Raw genomic sequence first — 14,810 nt, forward strand, 5'->3', positions numbered from 1 at the left:
CTGACACCTTCACAGAGTCGAGAGGAGTCATCAGCGCATCCCCCAGGGCCTTTCTGAGATCTTCTGCTGTAATGTCATGCTTGATGGCAGAAAGCATGGTGAGCACCTGCGGTTCTACGATGCCTTTCTGGACTCTGGCCAGCTGGCTGCACAAATAGAAGAGCTGGTGTGCAGTGAACAGATTGAGATGATAGTAGGTGTCCCTTTGAGTCTCCAGGTACTTCTTCCACTCTGCCAGGCAATGCTCCATCGCTTTAGAGAGACTGTCCAGCTCCTCCAGGAGGGGTCTTGTGGTTTGAACAAGGATCCCAGAAATTCCAAACTCCGTGTAGACTTTCACATCTTTCTGGGGGTTGCAGTAGATTTCAGCCTTCCAGTCAATGAAGAGGATGTTGCCAATGCTGAGAAGCTCCAGATACAGCTTCCCAACCGTTTTGACTTTTTCCAGTATCTGTAACACGCCAAACACACAACAGGGAAAGGGATCACATACTGCAGCAAGTTCTCAATAGGTTCTGAGCACCGATCGAGCCAGGCTTTCCTCTAGAGGTCTGTACAGTCCCCAGTACAAGAGAGACATGGGCTTACTGGAGAGGGAAGATGAGGAAGGGACTGGAGCATGTGGCTGTGTGGCTGATGCCATACTCAAGGTTTGGGCTTTGAGAAGCCCAAACCCTTGAAAAGCTTGGTCTCTTGGCAGAAGATGGGATTCACGTGACCAACTGGGGCAAGAGGGTCTTCACCAAGAAGCTGTTCAGACTTAAGGAGAACTTCTTTAAACTAGACTTAACAGGGGAAGGGGATGGAGTTTTGAGTAAGAGAAGAGCCGAAGGCTGCTGCTGTCTTGGGAAACACCTGTGAAATGCCTCAAGGAATCAGCCCAAAAGAACAAGTTAAGAGCTTCTGGGTGAAAATCAGCCAAGAAAGGCAATCTCATGGTTGGTGCTTACTAGAGGATGACTGATAAAGAAGCCTGACGAAGCCTCCTAACTTCAGTTACGGGAAGCTCCACGCTCACAGGCTCTGATCCTGCTGGGGAACTTCAGCCCCCCTGACAGCTGCCTGAAAAGCATCCCAGCAGGCTGTAAGCAGGCCAAGAGACCCATGGAGAGAGTCTAGGATTAACCGGAGTGATGGACAACCCGACGAGTGAGAGACAATGCTGAGGGAAGCAAATCCCACTCCTGTGGCTTGGGAAGGGGGCGTCATCCTTGACCAACACATCTGCTCGTGAAAGGCCCGAACGGCAGGTCAGGGATGAGTCTGCTGGAAATAATTCTGGCAAAATCCCAAGCCCAATGGTCACCATTTTTCAGGCAGATATTGGTGCTGCCCTGCGACTTACCTCCAAGAAACGGTTCGCCTCCTCTCTGCCCTTCTCAGCCTTGGTGGTGATCAACATGAGCTTGTTCTGGAGCTCTGTGAGCTGAGACAAACTGTATTTCTTGGCCTCCTGGTCTGCTGGAGATGTGCTCTTCTCACCATCATTCTGCAGTTGTACCGAGACACAGTCTTCAAGCGTAGCCTGGAAAGCAGAGGAGACAACCAGCATCACCACACGGTCTCTTACACAGCGCTGAGTTGAAATGCCGTATGTCAGGACTCTACCTGTCTTGTACCACTTCCTCTGGAGAAAAGAAAATAATGTTTTCCACAGAAAACGCTCAAGGTTCAACAGAAAACTGATGGTAATGGTTGCAAACTCAACTGGACATCTACTGGTATGCTCACTGGAGGTTGACTTCAAGAAAGAGCTTTCCTCCCAATAACAGTAAAAAATACAACTGGACAAAAAACAGTCTTGGAGACCCTTTACCTTGAATTTTGGAGGTTTCAGGATGGTAAAAATCCCATTTCTGCTGATGTTTCCAGCTTGAGAGATCGATGAATGCTCCACAGAGCCATGAAAGTTGTGAAGCTTCTGTATCCACTCTTTGCTGTCCCAGGAATCTTTCTGCCAAAAAAGAACCAAAGGACACCCCGTAACCAGCTGGAAGGATGCTGAGCACCACTTCCCCACCCCAAATCTGATGTGGCTGGAGTTTTTGTGACCATTTCATCTGAGGATGGGGTTTCCCATGGCTTCTGACGAGACAGAGCCCCACCGCTGGACCTATCCTAATGCCCCAGAGCTTTGGCATGTGGTGAAGCTCTTGTTCTCTGCTCTGGTTTTGGTGGAGAGCAGAGGGTAAGGCTGGGTGACAGCCTGGGGCACAAACACAAGGGATTCAGTTAAACAGAAGCTTCTCTGTCAAATTCTGAAGAAGGTTCTGAAGTCTTCCAGCCTTGGAGATGCTCAAAACACGTGAGCTACCTGCCCTACCTCCCGCCATTTAAGCAGGGGACTAGGACTAGAAAATCCCTGCAGGTCCCTTCCAACCTCAACTATTTCTGTAAACTCCAGCACTTGGTTTTTTTCCTATTCACAAGACCTGCTGGGTCTCCTCCAGTTGCCCACATAAGTGAACAAGGTTATTTGAGATGTTCCACCAGGCTTCCACTCCAAAAAGAGCACAGCCTTTGTCCAGGTCCCGTGTCACATCTGCCAGGGCCACGTGGATGTCCTGAGGAAACCATCTGAAATGGCACCAGACGCCTACATGGGAGCAACTCGGCCTCAGAGCAAGTGTCCAAGTGACTTTTGGACCTGAAGACTCACCAGCTTATTGGGGAGATTACTGTCTTTTGCGATGGCTTCTGTGACGCAAGACAGAGCTGCAGAGAACTGCTCAAACCCAGCTGTGGGACTCAGGTCGTATATGATGGGGGCAGAAGCAACCATGGCATCGCGGAAGAACTTCAGTCTGTCCATATCCATGGTGTTTTCACCCACAGAAATTGATGTCACCTCCACAAACGCGGGGATTTGTGTCTTTTCTGCAGGGACAAAGTAAAGAAAAAAGAAAAATAAGAGAGACAGTTGAGGAATTTCTTTGCTCTGATTCACGGAATGGTGTGTTGGGTGCGGGGACCGACAAGGACTATGTGGTCTCCCACTGTTGCTGTATCTGATGACTTTGTTCCTTCCAGCTCACCTTCGATTATGGTCTTGACCCAAGAGGTAAACCCGCTCCTTGCACATTCCAGAAGTTCCCTCAAAAAGTTCAAGACTCTCTGGGGAATGTCACTCAAAATTTTTTTCACATTCATTAAGTCTTCGGTCATAAAATCGAGTCGCTTCTTCTTGAATTCCTCCTCTTCCTGGACACAAAAAAAAGAAACAGAAAACAACATGTGTCTGTTGGGAAGAGAAGAAAAGAAGCTCAGTTCTCCCTCCTCCTCCCCAAACGAGATGAGATCTTGGCCTCAAACCCAAGTCTGCTCTTGGATTCGTCCTTGTAGGCCTCCACAAGGAATAGAAAGAGGCAGCTGGAAGTAATTCCTTTGACCCGTCCCTCAAGGTTAATCGAGGAGGAAGAAACCACAAGTGACAGAATTTAGTTACAAGCTACCACATGGACCTGTCTACACGGATTTTCCCAAGAACAACCATCACAGACACCCACGCGTCGCCTACGTACGTATTTTGCCAGGTCACTGAGAATCTGGAAATCCCCCTTCAGCTGAAGTATCTGTCGCAGAGCATCGATCACCTTGGCAGTGTTCACCACTTCCGAGAGGGTCAGGTAGTTTTCAATCCTCTCCACCACACCTGCCATCCAGTCACCTTCCAAACACCCTTCGCTTTCCTCCATGATTTGAAACTCCTCCTGGAGCCCCTTCTTCTCTCCCAGCACCCTCTCAAACTGGCTCTGTACCTCTCCGAGGGTGATGGAGAGGTCTTTGAGGGACAAGTAGGTTTGACGAAAGTCAGCGATGGCTGGCTTATAAAGTTTTTCTTGAACTTCTTCTATGGAGAGGACTTGACCTTCAGGGATTGTGGCTTTGATTTGCTTTGCTCGCATCTTCCACAGCCTATGGAAACATCTGCTTGTCTTCACGACATGAAGTTTTTGCATCATGCCACTATAGTTGTCAAGGTTGTTGGGTTCCATTTCACTCTGGCCGTCGGTGGAGAACTTCCGCACTGACATGTGATCCTTACAACTTCCGTTGTCCATGATGCTTTTACACACGGTACTTGTATCCACTAAACAGGTGGGAATGCCGTCGGTGGAGAACTTCCGCACTGACATCTGATCCTTAAAACTTCCGTTGTCCATGATGCTTTTAAGCACGGTACTTGTATCCACTAAACAGGTGGGAACAACAAGAAGGAACTCCTGTCATGTGTCTCTCCATCAACAAAGACAAGCCCTGAAGTCAACAGGGTCCCTGATTGCGTTTCCCTCCCACCCACTGTGAGGCTCTATATTTTAGGAGACATCACCCCACTCAAGAACCACAGAAGAAGCTCCATTAACCCAACAGGTACCTTTTATCATGTCCTCTATGCAACAGCACAGGCAGAGAAAGGAGTATCTTTGCTCCTTCAGCACTTCCAGTTGCTCAAACTCCTGTTGCCTGACTTCCAGCACCTGTGTTATACACTTGGAGAAAGAGGAGTCTGGAAAAAAAAAAGACCCAGACATGAAAGAGAACCCCTTGGAAAGGGAAGAGCTAGAGAGAACATAACCCCTGACATCCAAAAAATAATAAAACAGTGTTTCAGTTTGCAGAAAGCCTACAGCTCCTTCCCAAAGCAGCACTGCTGGCAAACCTGCCCAAAGTGTCAATAACGCTTATTCGCAGAGCAGGATTTGGAGGATTTGCCCCCTTTCCTCTGGGTTTTCATTGAGTGGAGGTGGAGTTTGTGATGGGCCTGAAGGCAAGGTGTGCAAACAGGAAACTAAATCACTGCAACTCTTGAAATAAATTCCACAAACACCCCAAAACTTCAACTTTAAAAAAACCCAAACCAGCATTTTCACTCCTTCCTGCTTCCCAAATTGCATAAGATCGCCTCCATAACAAAGTATTCCATTTTTACTTCTTGTTTTTCAGACTCCCCTTGCAGATAATTTTTACTTTTTTTTTTTTTTTCATTTTAGAACATTACCCAGTAGATACATCTCCTGGTGACCGTGTAACTCTGAAGATACACGCAAGTTGGGAACTCTGAACCTACCGCAGGCACACAGCATCTCCTTAAACTGCTCCTTATGCTTCAAGATGTCAGAGAGGATACTGCAGGGAATATCTCCCAGGAAAACGTGTTTTCCCACAAAGGTGGAGAACGTGTGCACATCGGAAATGAGTTCTTTTGCACGGTCACTGATGGCGCACTCTGATTCTCCTGTAAAATAAAGGAAGTTTGGTGAAAAGAGAGATGGCGACTTCTCTGCTGTATTTCTTTTGAAGCCAGATCCTCAGGAAGAGCCAGCAGCTTCCAGTTCATGGTGACCTGTTCCTTTCTAACTCAACTATCAAAACCGGCAGCTTGGGGAAAAAAATTTGCTTTGGGAAAACCAGGTATCTCCTCCTGCCTGAAACAAACCATGGGGACAACCTTGGAGACCACCTAGGAGATACATCTGAGGCTGGGCAGTGAGCTCCTGGGGATGTGGAGGGCTTCAAGGAAGGGCTGGGCACAGAAGTGGATGCTGGGTGGCTTTGTTCTGGCCAAGAGAAGGTGAAGGGACAATCCCATCACAGTCAACCACTACTAGGGGATGGGCAGCTACGGAGACAACAAGCCCAGAGTCTTTTCGATGGTGCCAGAAGCTGCAGCAGGGAGCAACAGTCACGAGTTGTCCTCTCCTCCACCTCCTGACCAAAGAAGGGCCAACACTGGTCTCAGACCAGGCTTTGTCCAACCATGGAACCCCCTCCAAAAGTGGTGATGTCACCATATCTCCTTCTAGCATTTGACTGTCTTCCCATGGACATGCTCTGGCTCCATCACATCCTTCCCCTCAACAAGCTCCACACTCGCCGACTGTGCGACGAAGCAGCGTTGCAAGGGGATAAAGAAATCAAGATGTTTCTCAATTTCTGGAATGAAAACAAGATGTGGTCTCCATTTCTGGAATGAAACTTGATTTTTCTAGCGTGGAAGACTTTTTATTTCCACCCTCTCGTTCTGTGTTGCCAACAAAACCGGAAGGTTCCCACAAAAAGACCTGCTCTTCCCATCTAGCTCACCTGCGAAACAAGAGATGCTCACAAGAAAAACACTCAGGGGACACTCACGGACAGTAGAAAGGAGGCTGCAGACTATGGGAGTGTTCAGCATGTTTGCAAGAACAGGGCCAGTGGTCTTAACAAATGTTTTGCAACTTCTCAGCCTCTTCATCTCCGAAAAAAATTTCTCCACGAGAACAGAAAGCACTCTCCCAGATTTTTTGCTCTTCTTGGGGAGTTTGGACATCCAGGATTGTAGCACATGTTCCTGGAAGGATGAGAAATTCCTTTTCTTTAGGGGCTTTGTGGACCCACGGCTGTTTCAGAAAGACATTTTCCCACTCTATTCACCCAGGACAGGTCAGGAAGAGTTGCAAAGTGGGACATAGAGGCCTCCAAACAGCCCAAGGAGAGGTGGCAGCTCTCCTACCTCACTTTTTTTGACCTCTCTGATCCATTGGTTGATGTGATTCACAAAGTAGTTCTCCAACTCCGCGTCATACTGCTCCTCTGTTTCCAGGAAAGCCAGGCAGAAATCTCCAAGGGATTGGCCGTTAATCTGCAGCAAGGAAACACTTGAGAGGCAGCTGCTTTCTGGGTCCTTATCAGCCTGCTTGAGTTCCACCACCAAAATGGTGACTGAGACAACACCAAGTGTGGCAAAAGCCAGAAGCATCACCCCCCATCAGCTGGAGGGTACCCAAGACTCACCTTCATCAGCCAATTCTGAAACCTCTTGAGGATCAAGCCCCGCCACTCCGTGGTCCACTCCTCGCAGAGGATCTTCACTGAAAGCAGCTGCTGCCACATCTACAGAGCAAGAGCCAAACCCATCAGGTGACCTTGAGGAACACCCACATCTACTAAGGGTTATGACCCGTGTTGGTATCTGGGTCTAATCACTCACCTTGATGTTTCTCAGGAAGAGTTTCTTGTCCGTGGGTACCTTGTGAAAGAATCTCTCGAGCCACAGCGAGGTGGCATCTGCAAACTCTTGAAATCTTTCTGCTGAGGTAACCTGCTGGAATTCCTTGAGAAATCGAAGAAGAGAAGAGTGAGCCAGAAGCTCTGGGCTCTTCTTGGCCACAAGGTGGAGGCTTAAGACCTCGTGACAGAAGCCACAGACCTTGTTCTTTTGTAGCAAATCCCTTTTGTCGAAAAACAGCCCAAGTATCCGCAGCATTATCATCATGGAGCTGAACGACAGCCACTCCGTCTGCTTCTCCAACAAATGTTTCAGCAAGGGGCACACCATGTTCAGGCACTGCATGACCTCATCCTCCGTGGGGTTCAGCGGTTGCGCTGAAGACCCTGATGGGTACCTGCGGATTCAAGAAAGGACCAAATGCTTCTTGCGGCTGCTTTCACTAGAGCAGGGTAGATTTGGACTAGACATTAGGAAGGAGTTCTTCACTATAAGGGGGGTGAGACCCCGGAACAGGTTGCCCAGAGAAGGTGTGGAAGCCTCATCCCTGGAAGTGTTCAAGGCCAGGCTGGATGAGACTTTGAGCAACCTTGTCTAGTGGGTAGTGTCCCTGCCCACAGTGGGGGTTTGGAACTAGATGATATTTAAGGTCCTCTCCAACTTAAGCTATTCTGTGATTCACGGTCTCTACTTGGCCCCATCCACCGTCTGCAGCTGGGAGAGGGGGACAGGTTCACAGGACATGACCCTGGTGCGTCTCCATGCTCTCCAGGCATGGTGGGGTTCAAGAGATGAAAAAAGCAACAGGCAAGTCGTGGCAGCCACCCACTTTGTGCTCAGCCAGGGCTCCACCCATCCCTCCCCAGGCCCTTCACAGAGGTGTCGCAGCACCTCTCCTCTCAAGAAGCCCCAACTCACAAGCCCTTCAACAAGTCTTCCATCCGGGAAGCGATGATTTCCAAAGCCACATTCAAATCATCTTCCTGCAAAGAGGACAGAAAGACGGTGAGGACAAATGTCAGGCGGCTTGTGCTCCGCTGGCTGAGGAGCTTCCACACTTAAACACTGAAGCGTGAAGTTTTCAAGGGATTTTCTGTTGTCTGGTCCCAGGACTCAACTGTAATCCTGGGATTCTACACTGAAGTCCTTCAGAAAAATCTGTAGGAATCAAGAACACATTCTGACCCACATTTAAACACACCCCCTCCACACACTCCTCCAGAGCAGAAGAAGATCTACCACCAGTCAGTTGTCCTTACAGGCACTCTGGACGAGGGTTGATTGATGTCCATGATGTGCGCGTACAATTCCTCCAAGAGGAGAGGAAGATGAATTGCATCCAAAGGGGCCTTGTTCAAGTTCTTCAAGGCCACCATCCCCAAGACCTTCTGTGCCAGCGGAGGGCATCTTGCAATCAAGGTCTTGTGAGTTTCTATCATCTTCAGGACTTTCCTAGGAAAGCAGGTCAAGAACATCAGATGGACTTTGGAGGAGCAGGAGGCAGGTCGGTGTTGTCTGCGATGGTACCATGACATACAGTCAGGGTGGCTGGGGGCTGGAAGGAGAAGCTGGGCTTTGATAGTGAGTGACTCTACAATGCAAAGCAGGAATTTCTGGAAATTCATCCACTTTAAGGTCACTAGGACAAAACTCAGGGTTCAAGTTGACCTTGACTGGCTCGAGGAGTGAGTCCATGCCAACCTCATGAAGCTCAAAAAGCCAAGTGTGAGGTCTTACACCTGGGCTGGGGCAACAGTTTTAAACTGAGAGAGGGTGGATTTAGATTGGACTTAGGATGAGGCTGGCAAGACACTGGAACGGCTTGCCTGGAGATATTGTGGGTGCCCCGTCAACAGAAGGTCAGATTGGATGAGGCTTTGAAGAACCTGCTCTAGTGGAAGATGTCCCTGCCCATGGCAGGCGGTCTGGACTAGATAATCTTTGCAGGTCCCTTCCAACCCATTTCCTCCCCAGGATGGCTCCCATCCACCTGTCTGGATAAGACCACATGGTACCTGGCTTCCTCCTCCCTTGAGGTCCACTAATGCTCCTTCAACACCCCCCCAGGGCAGGGGACACAGCACGTCAAGGAGAAGGGGCAGCTCCTTGAGAAGCCACCAAGAAGCGCTTTGAAGAGAGTTCAGTACCCTGATTCCACCTCAGCCTTTCAGACCCACCCTTGCTTTTCTTTGTTCGTCCTCAGCTGTATGAAGGATTGTGGTGGCAATGTACTTGAAGGAAAGGGGTCTTCCATCTTCTCGTTCATCGCGTAGAGCAGCGGCACCAACCAGATCCACAAGGTGCCATCAGTGACTGTATCAAGAAGCATGTGCCTCACAGCTGGAAGATATTTGCTGCAAAAAAAAAGTCAAGAAAAGTCAAATTTCCCATAACCAACCTCTGGTGTGCTGGTGGGAGACCTGTGCTAACACGGGATGGTGTCTTTCCCCACAATGCGCAATAGAACTCATCCTGCCTGGAAAGAGCTTGGATCGAGACACCTTGACAGGACAACCACTATCAGAGATGTCGAACGCTCTTCGAGGTTCTGGGATTATCTGTGATGGAGTCACAAGGCTGGAAGCCACCAACCTGGGTTTATGCATCCTCAAAGACCCCTTGGGATAACACGTGACACCCCAAGTGACTTGTGGGGACAACTGAGCTGAGTCTAGGACCGCTAAAAGTGCCCATTGCTCCAAGTGAGCAGGTTGGCAGATCTAAGTTACCTTTTTCCTCTCAGCTCTTTGTATGTGCCTTGGACGAAGTTGATGACCTGGAAGCACTCCTCAGCCTCAGCGACGGACGCGGTGGGGAGGCGGATGTGAAAGCGATACAAGGTGTGAAAGGCAAACAGCAGCTTAGGAAGCTTATCTTCTTTGGTCTTCAGGTCCTTGATGATCGCTTGTATGAAGGCTTCGATATTGTCTCTCACCTGGACAACAAGAACAAGGAGAAGCTGTTTCACTAGGTTTTCTCTGAAAACAGCCTGGTCCAGGGAGAAGAATGGGAAGGGGAAGATGCTGCCGCTCAGAGGCACTTCGTGTGGCACCTTCCCAGTGAGAAATCATTTATTCCCAGGGCCACACATCCATCCAGGAATGTCCTATGTCCTAAATACACCAGGCAGGAGAAGGCTCTTAACTTCATGTCCAAGCCATCCCCCAGAGTGAGGGACGTGACTTTGACGGCTCCCCAGAGGTTTTGATGGACGCTTACCTCTTTCACAGCCGAAGTGAAGGGAACACTAAAGTGTTCTCTTTTCTCCTCAGCATCCCCAAGAGAGGCCTGGATGGTCTCCTTGTACCTATCCAATTTCTGCTCCATATCCTCAAGAGACTTCCAGTGGGTGGCGTGAGCAAAGCAATCGTGCTGCAGGTACTCCATGTGCCTCTGCAACTTGGACACCTTTTTGGTGTTGGGCTTGTGTGAGGAGAACCAGCTGCTCTTGAGGAACTTGCATTTGATGAGTTCAAACAAGGTCCATGTTCCTGGGGGAAAGGTAAGAGTTTGGGAACAAGACGTAGACACTCAGCTTGACTGAGCCCAAAAGCATGAGACCAGCTGCCCATTTCTCCAGCCCAAGAGGTGCCACGTGCTTTCCGGACAGGATTCCGGCACTATGACTTGGATGCCAGCCATGAGTTTCATTGCAAGTTAAAAAAGCTTCTTTGTAGGGGCAGCTCATAAACCTGCGGCTTGAAACCTCCGAAAATAAACCGTGGTTAAACACGGGCCGGCCTACGGCCGTCACCATTGTGCCCGGTCATGACTCTGGGGTAAACAAGAGCACTTACCGTCCGCTTTGATCTCTGTTTTGGGTAAATTCACGACACGATATAATTCAGCATTTCTGAAGGCCTGTGGGATGTCAGAGCTCTTTAAGGAAATGTGCTCTAATTGACACTCTCGCTCTTTGCTGTGGATGTTAATGAGGGCGTATTTATAAAAGATGACCCCTTCTCGCAGGTGAGAAAGGGGGATCTTGGCGCTGCCCACGATCACTCTGTCTCTGGAAAAAGAAGAGAAGGAGCTTGTTGGCTTGGGGTTGACCTTGGTGGTCAACTGTCAAGTTTTGGCTCATCCAGTGAGACATCATTGGTCTTTAAAACGTCAGGGAGAAATCCATAGCCAGGTTCATCAGCAAGGGGACTAATTAAATCAACCATCCCTGCTCAGGTCCTCGCAGGGGGCTGAAAGCTCCTGGCCCCAGCCAAAACAGCAGCTCCATGAGAGATGGGAAGATGGAGGAGCCACCATCAAGTGCTGTGACTCCACCAGGACACCTCCATTAGGGTGTGCATGTCCGGCCTCCGTAGCAACCTGCAAACGAGGTCCCTCAGCCCCAGCCTGAATCTCCCAGAGGACAACCACAGCGGAAACACCTCCTCAGAATAAACTCAGTCGCCTTTTTTTTACCTTTTTACCACCATGTTGGCAAATTCTTCACAGAGGCCAGGCTTTTTGTAGAAGACAACACAGATCTTGAACCCTCCGTCAATCTTACAAGATTCCGACAGCACAGCAACAAACTCCAGGGTCATCCTGTCTTCTGGTGGGTGTGGTCCACTGAACAGGTAGGAGCTGGGCTGGCAGCTGTTGGAAAAGAGGTGGTGGGTCCCCACTGTGTCCTCCTGCCACTGTCCCCCTTCCCCATCCCCACCCGTTCCACCACTCACATCCACTGCAGTTGTCTCTTGGTCGACATTTCCAGAGGTTGCACATCCCCTCTGCAGCCACCTCCTTCCCTGTTGAAGATCTCTTGGTTACTCCAAGGTGTTTTAGAAAAATCTGGATGTCTTGGAGCAAGTGTCCATCTCTTGGGTGTGGGGAAAGGATACGGAAGGACATCCTGGGGGGATTTGGGGGGAGAAGGGACCTAATAATGCCCAAGCTGCATCTCCTTCCATCCCAGCCCCTTCCTCTGTGGAGCTGCTGGACCTCCAGCCCTCCAGATCTGATCTCAAACCCTTCAGCAATGACATCTCCATGCAACCAACCTGCTGGAAGGTCCTGGGCCTTCTCCATACCAGTCATCTGCAGCCAAGGAGAAAGAATCAATTAGCACCTCCAGAAAAGGTGGCAAGCCAAGAAAAGGTAGAAATGGAGGTTCACCAGGGAAAGGGGGGCTCCTTGCAGCATGGACGTGTTCTTCTGGGAGGAAGAACCCCGACCTGCTCTAAGAGTGAGATCTTTATTGTGCTCCCAAGCTCCACCAGTGCTCAGGCACAACCCTGCTGGGGACTGGGATGGACATCAAGGCCAGCAGGGCAAGGACAGCCACTGGCATGGCCCATCACATCATATCTTCCTCCCTGTCCTCCTTCCTGGGCAGGTCCTGCGGGAAGCCCAGCAGGCTTTTGGGTATGGTGTCACCAAGAGCTTCCACCTCACAACCAGCTCCTGTCACCCAGGGCCACTCCCAGCATGACTTGGCATCTGATTTATCATTAGAGATGACGACGTGACCAAGGAAACACCCTCAGCAGTACCTTTGATTTTGAGGTTCTCCTGGTGTTTCATTTCCATTCCCACACTGTGACCTGGGACCTTCCCCTAGAGAAAAGAATAATGGGAAGAGCTGAAGGCAAAAAATGAAGCTCAAAAGCTCAAAGCTCAAAGGACCAAAGAGACAAAGGGCTGGGCAGGGTCTCCTTCTGCCCCTACCACTTGTAGAGCATTGAGCTCCAAAACCCAGGCCAGCAACGCTGTCCTGGCAGGGAAAACTCAACCCTCGTCCTCCAAGAGCTTTGGCCATAAGCTTTGAAAGCCGGAGTGGACTCACTGGACTCCCATAATGCTTCTGCTCCTGCGTTCCTGACGGTCCCTGAGCATGGATGCCGGTGTTCTGGTAAATCTCCTTCTCTACCAACGCATGGTGGTGTGCTGGGTTCTGCTGGAGCTGGATTTCATCTCTTGGTGGGATAGCAGGAGCCTGGGAAGAAGAATGAAGTTACTGGTGGCCACAAAGAGTGGTTTGGAGGATCGCTGGAGTCACCTCAGAGCATGATGTTGTCATGGCCAAGGGTACAATTCCTTCAAGACCAGAACCTGACCAGTGTGGGACCCCTTTGGCAACACCAGACCCCCGGAGATACCTCCCACCAACCCAGTGGTGACCAAATGTTCCCCATCAGGTCCCAAACCTCACATGTGCGCATGTGCCTGGACTAATTACTCCAACTTTTTACTTAAAACAGGCTCTTTTCTCTCTAATTGATCTCTCCCATGGAGGATTGACTTGAGTCTGACCAGGAGTGGAGTTCATTTTCTCCACAGCAGCTCACAGGGTGTTGGTCTGTGGCCAAAACAGCACTGACAACAGGCAGATGCTTGAGGTTTCACCTTGAGCGTGTGCACAAAATCTCTGTATCTCAACCTCCCCCCACTCCAGAGAAGGTTAATAGGTTGGGAGAGAAGAAAAGATGGTGGAAGACCCAAAGCTGACCCAGGATCAGCTCCACCTAACATAATTCTCCACCATACAAAGAAGAAATGGGGAATTCTGTGGGGTTTTAAGTTTTTTTTCTAACTGGGGACCTGCCACAGCCTCCCTGTGCGATTTCCTCCACACGCTTTTGTTTCCTTTAACTCCTCTCACTTCTCCTTTACCTTGTGAACACTTGTTTATCTCACCCTAAACTCGCTTTTAATTTTACTTTCCTCTTTCAAGATTCATACCCTCATCAACCAATCCAGCTGAGACCCAGAACGTGAACAGGAGCCAGTGAGCTGCCTGATAAATAAAAATCGCTTGGACCCTAAAACCTGATTTCAAGCTACTGAGGAGCTCCAGGCACCCACCTCATGGCCTCTGAGGGACTGGGGGGCCAGATCCTGCCTACAGGGGTTGTCTCCGTCTCCCACCCGTGGATCAGTCGATGATGGCTCTAAAAAAAAAAAAGGATTATGGGTGTGATGGAGCAAGGGGCCCTTATTTTCCCTGCCCTGAATCCCTCAGGACACATCCCCACTCCGGTGGTACCTGACTCCCCATGAAGCATCGTCCAGCTTCCATCGTCGGGTTTGGATGCGTCATCCCCCGTTTCCTGCTCCGGGGTGGAACCGATGTCCTTGCTTCCCTGGGGAACGGGGGTGTCGGATGCCACTAGCTCTGTCACACAGTCGTAGTAAACTTCATCCTCTGCGGAGCCACTGATCTGGGGCTGGGACTGAGGGTGGAGCTCTTCTCCTCCTCCTCCTCCTCCTCCTTCTCCTCCTCCTCCCCCCCCTCCATTGCCATCAGACTCCTCCATCGTGGTGGTTCAGACCTGGGAAGGGACAGGAGGGAGACATTTTAGCACCCAAAAAGCTGCAAATGGGGCAGGCAACTCGATTTAGGGAGCTTTGAGGCTCCAGAAGAACAATTTCAGAAGCTTTTTGAACTCAGAAACAGCAATTTAGGGATCTTTGGAGATAAAACCACCCATTTAAGGAGATCTTGTGGTAGAAAACACTGACTTAGGGAGCTTTCTGGGCTCAGACACACCACTTAAGGGAGCTTTGGTGCTAAGAAAAACCAATTTAGGCAGCATATGTGCTCAAAAACAACGATTTAGGGAGCTTTGGGGCTCAAAAACACATATCTGGAGATCTGTTTGGCTCCAAATCAGCAATTTGGGGAGCTTTTGGCCTTCGAAACACCCATTTAGGGAGCTTTGGGTCTCAAAGCCAGCAATTCAGAGCAATTCTCTTTGGTGCTCCCAAACACCCACTTAGGGAGCTCTTGCACTCAGAAGCACCAACTGAGGTGGGTTTAAGGCTCAGAAAGACCAATTTCGGGAGCAGAAGTCACCGCAGGGGAGCGATGCCGCTGTGGGTG

The 14,810-nt window shown here is 49.8% G+C and overlaps 1 protein-coding gene across 1 annotated transcript in view; it reads right to left on the reverse strand.

Annotated features, from left to right (window-relative positions):
* Positions 1-14,070, reverse strand: part of LOC104273819 (E3 ubiquitin-protein ligase RNF213-like) — a gene marked incomplete at both ends in the record, with an annotated part of 39,435 nt that extends 25,365 nt beyond the window's left edge. Inside the window, 24 exons of the mRNA XM_009869264.1 lie at positions 8-451; positions 1,346-1,525; positions 1,817-1,954; positions 2,660-2,877; positions 3,036-3,201; positions 3,522-4,192; positions 4,376-4,507; positions 5,069-5,236; positions 6,499-6,622; positions 6,775-6,873; positions 6,971-7,093; positions 7,190-7,385; positions 7,907-7,971; positions 8,248-8,440; positions 9,166-9,342; positions 9,718-9,923; positions 10,208-10,479; positions 10,786-11,000; positions 11,408-11,584; positions 11,989-12,025; positions 12,481-12,544; positions 12,774-12,923; positions 13,793-13,878; positions 13,974-14,070. Coding sequence (XP_009867566.1) covers positions 8-451; positions 1,346-1,525; positions 1,817-1,954; positions 2,660-2,877; positions 3,036-3,201; positions 3,522-4,192; positions 4,376-4,507; positions 5,069-5,236; positions 6,499-6,622; positions 6,775-6,873; positions 6,971-7,093; positions 7,190-7,385; positions 7,907-7,971; positions 8,248-8,440; positions 9,166-9,342; positions 9,718-9,923; positions 10,208-10,479; positions 10,786-11,000; positions 11,408-11,584; positions 11,989-12,025; positions 12,481-12,544; positions 12,774-12,923; positions 13,793-13,878; positions 13,974-14,070 — 4,398 coding nt within the window. The remainder of the gene's footprint in view (positions 1-7; positions 452-1,345; positions 1,526-1,816; positions 1,955-2,659; positions 2,878-3,035; positions 3,202-3,521; positions 4,193-4,375; positions 4,508-5,068; positions 5,237-6,498; positions 6,623-6,774; positions 6,874-6,970; positions 7,094-7,189; positions 7,386-7,906; positions 7,972-8,247; positions 8,441-9,165; positions 9,343-9,717; positions 9,924-10,207; positions 10,480-10,785; positions 11,001-11,407; positions 11,585-11,988; positions 12,026-12,480; positions 12,545-12,773; positions 12,924-13,792; positions 13,879-13,973) is intronic.
* Positions 14,071-14,810: the final 740 nt, after the last annotated feature.

This window comes from Apaloderma vittatum, unplaced genomic scaffold (assembly GCF_000703405.1).
Source record: "Apaloderma vittatum isolate BGI_N311 unplaced genomic scaffold, ASM70340v1 scaffold5760, whole genome shotgun sequence".
In the NCBI taxonomy this organism is placed as follows: Eukaryota; Metazoa; Chordata; class Aves; order Trogoniformes; family Trogonidae; genus Apaloderma; species Apaloderma vittatum.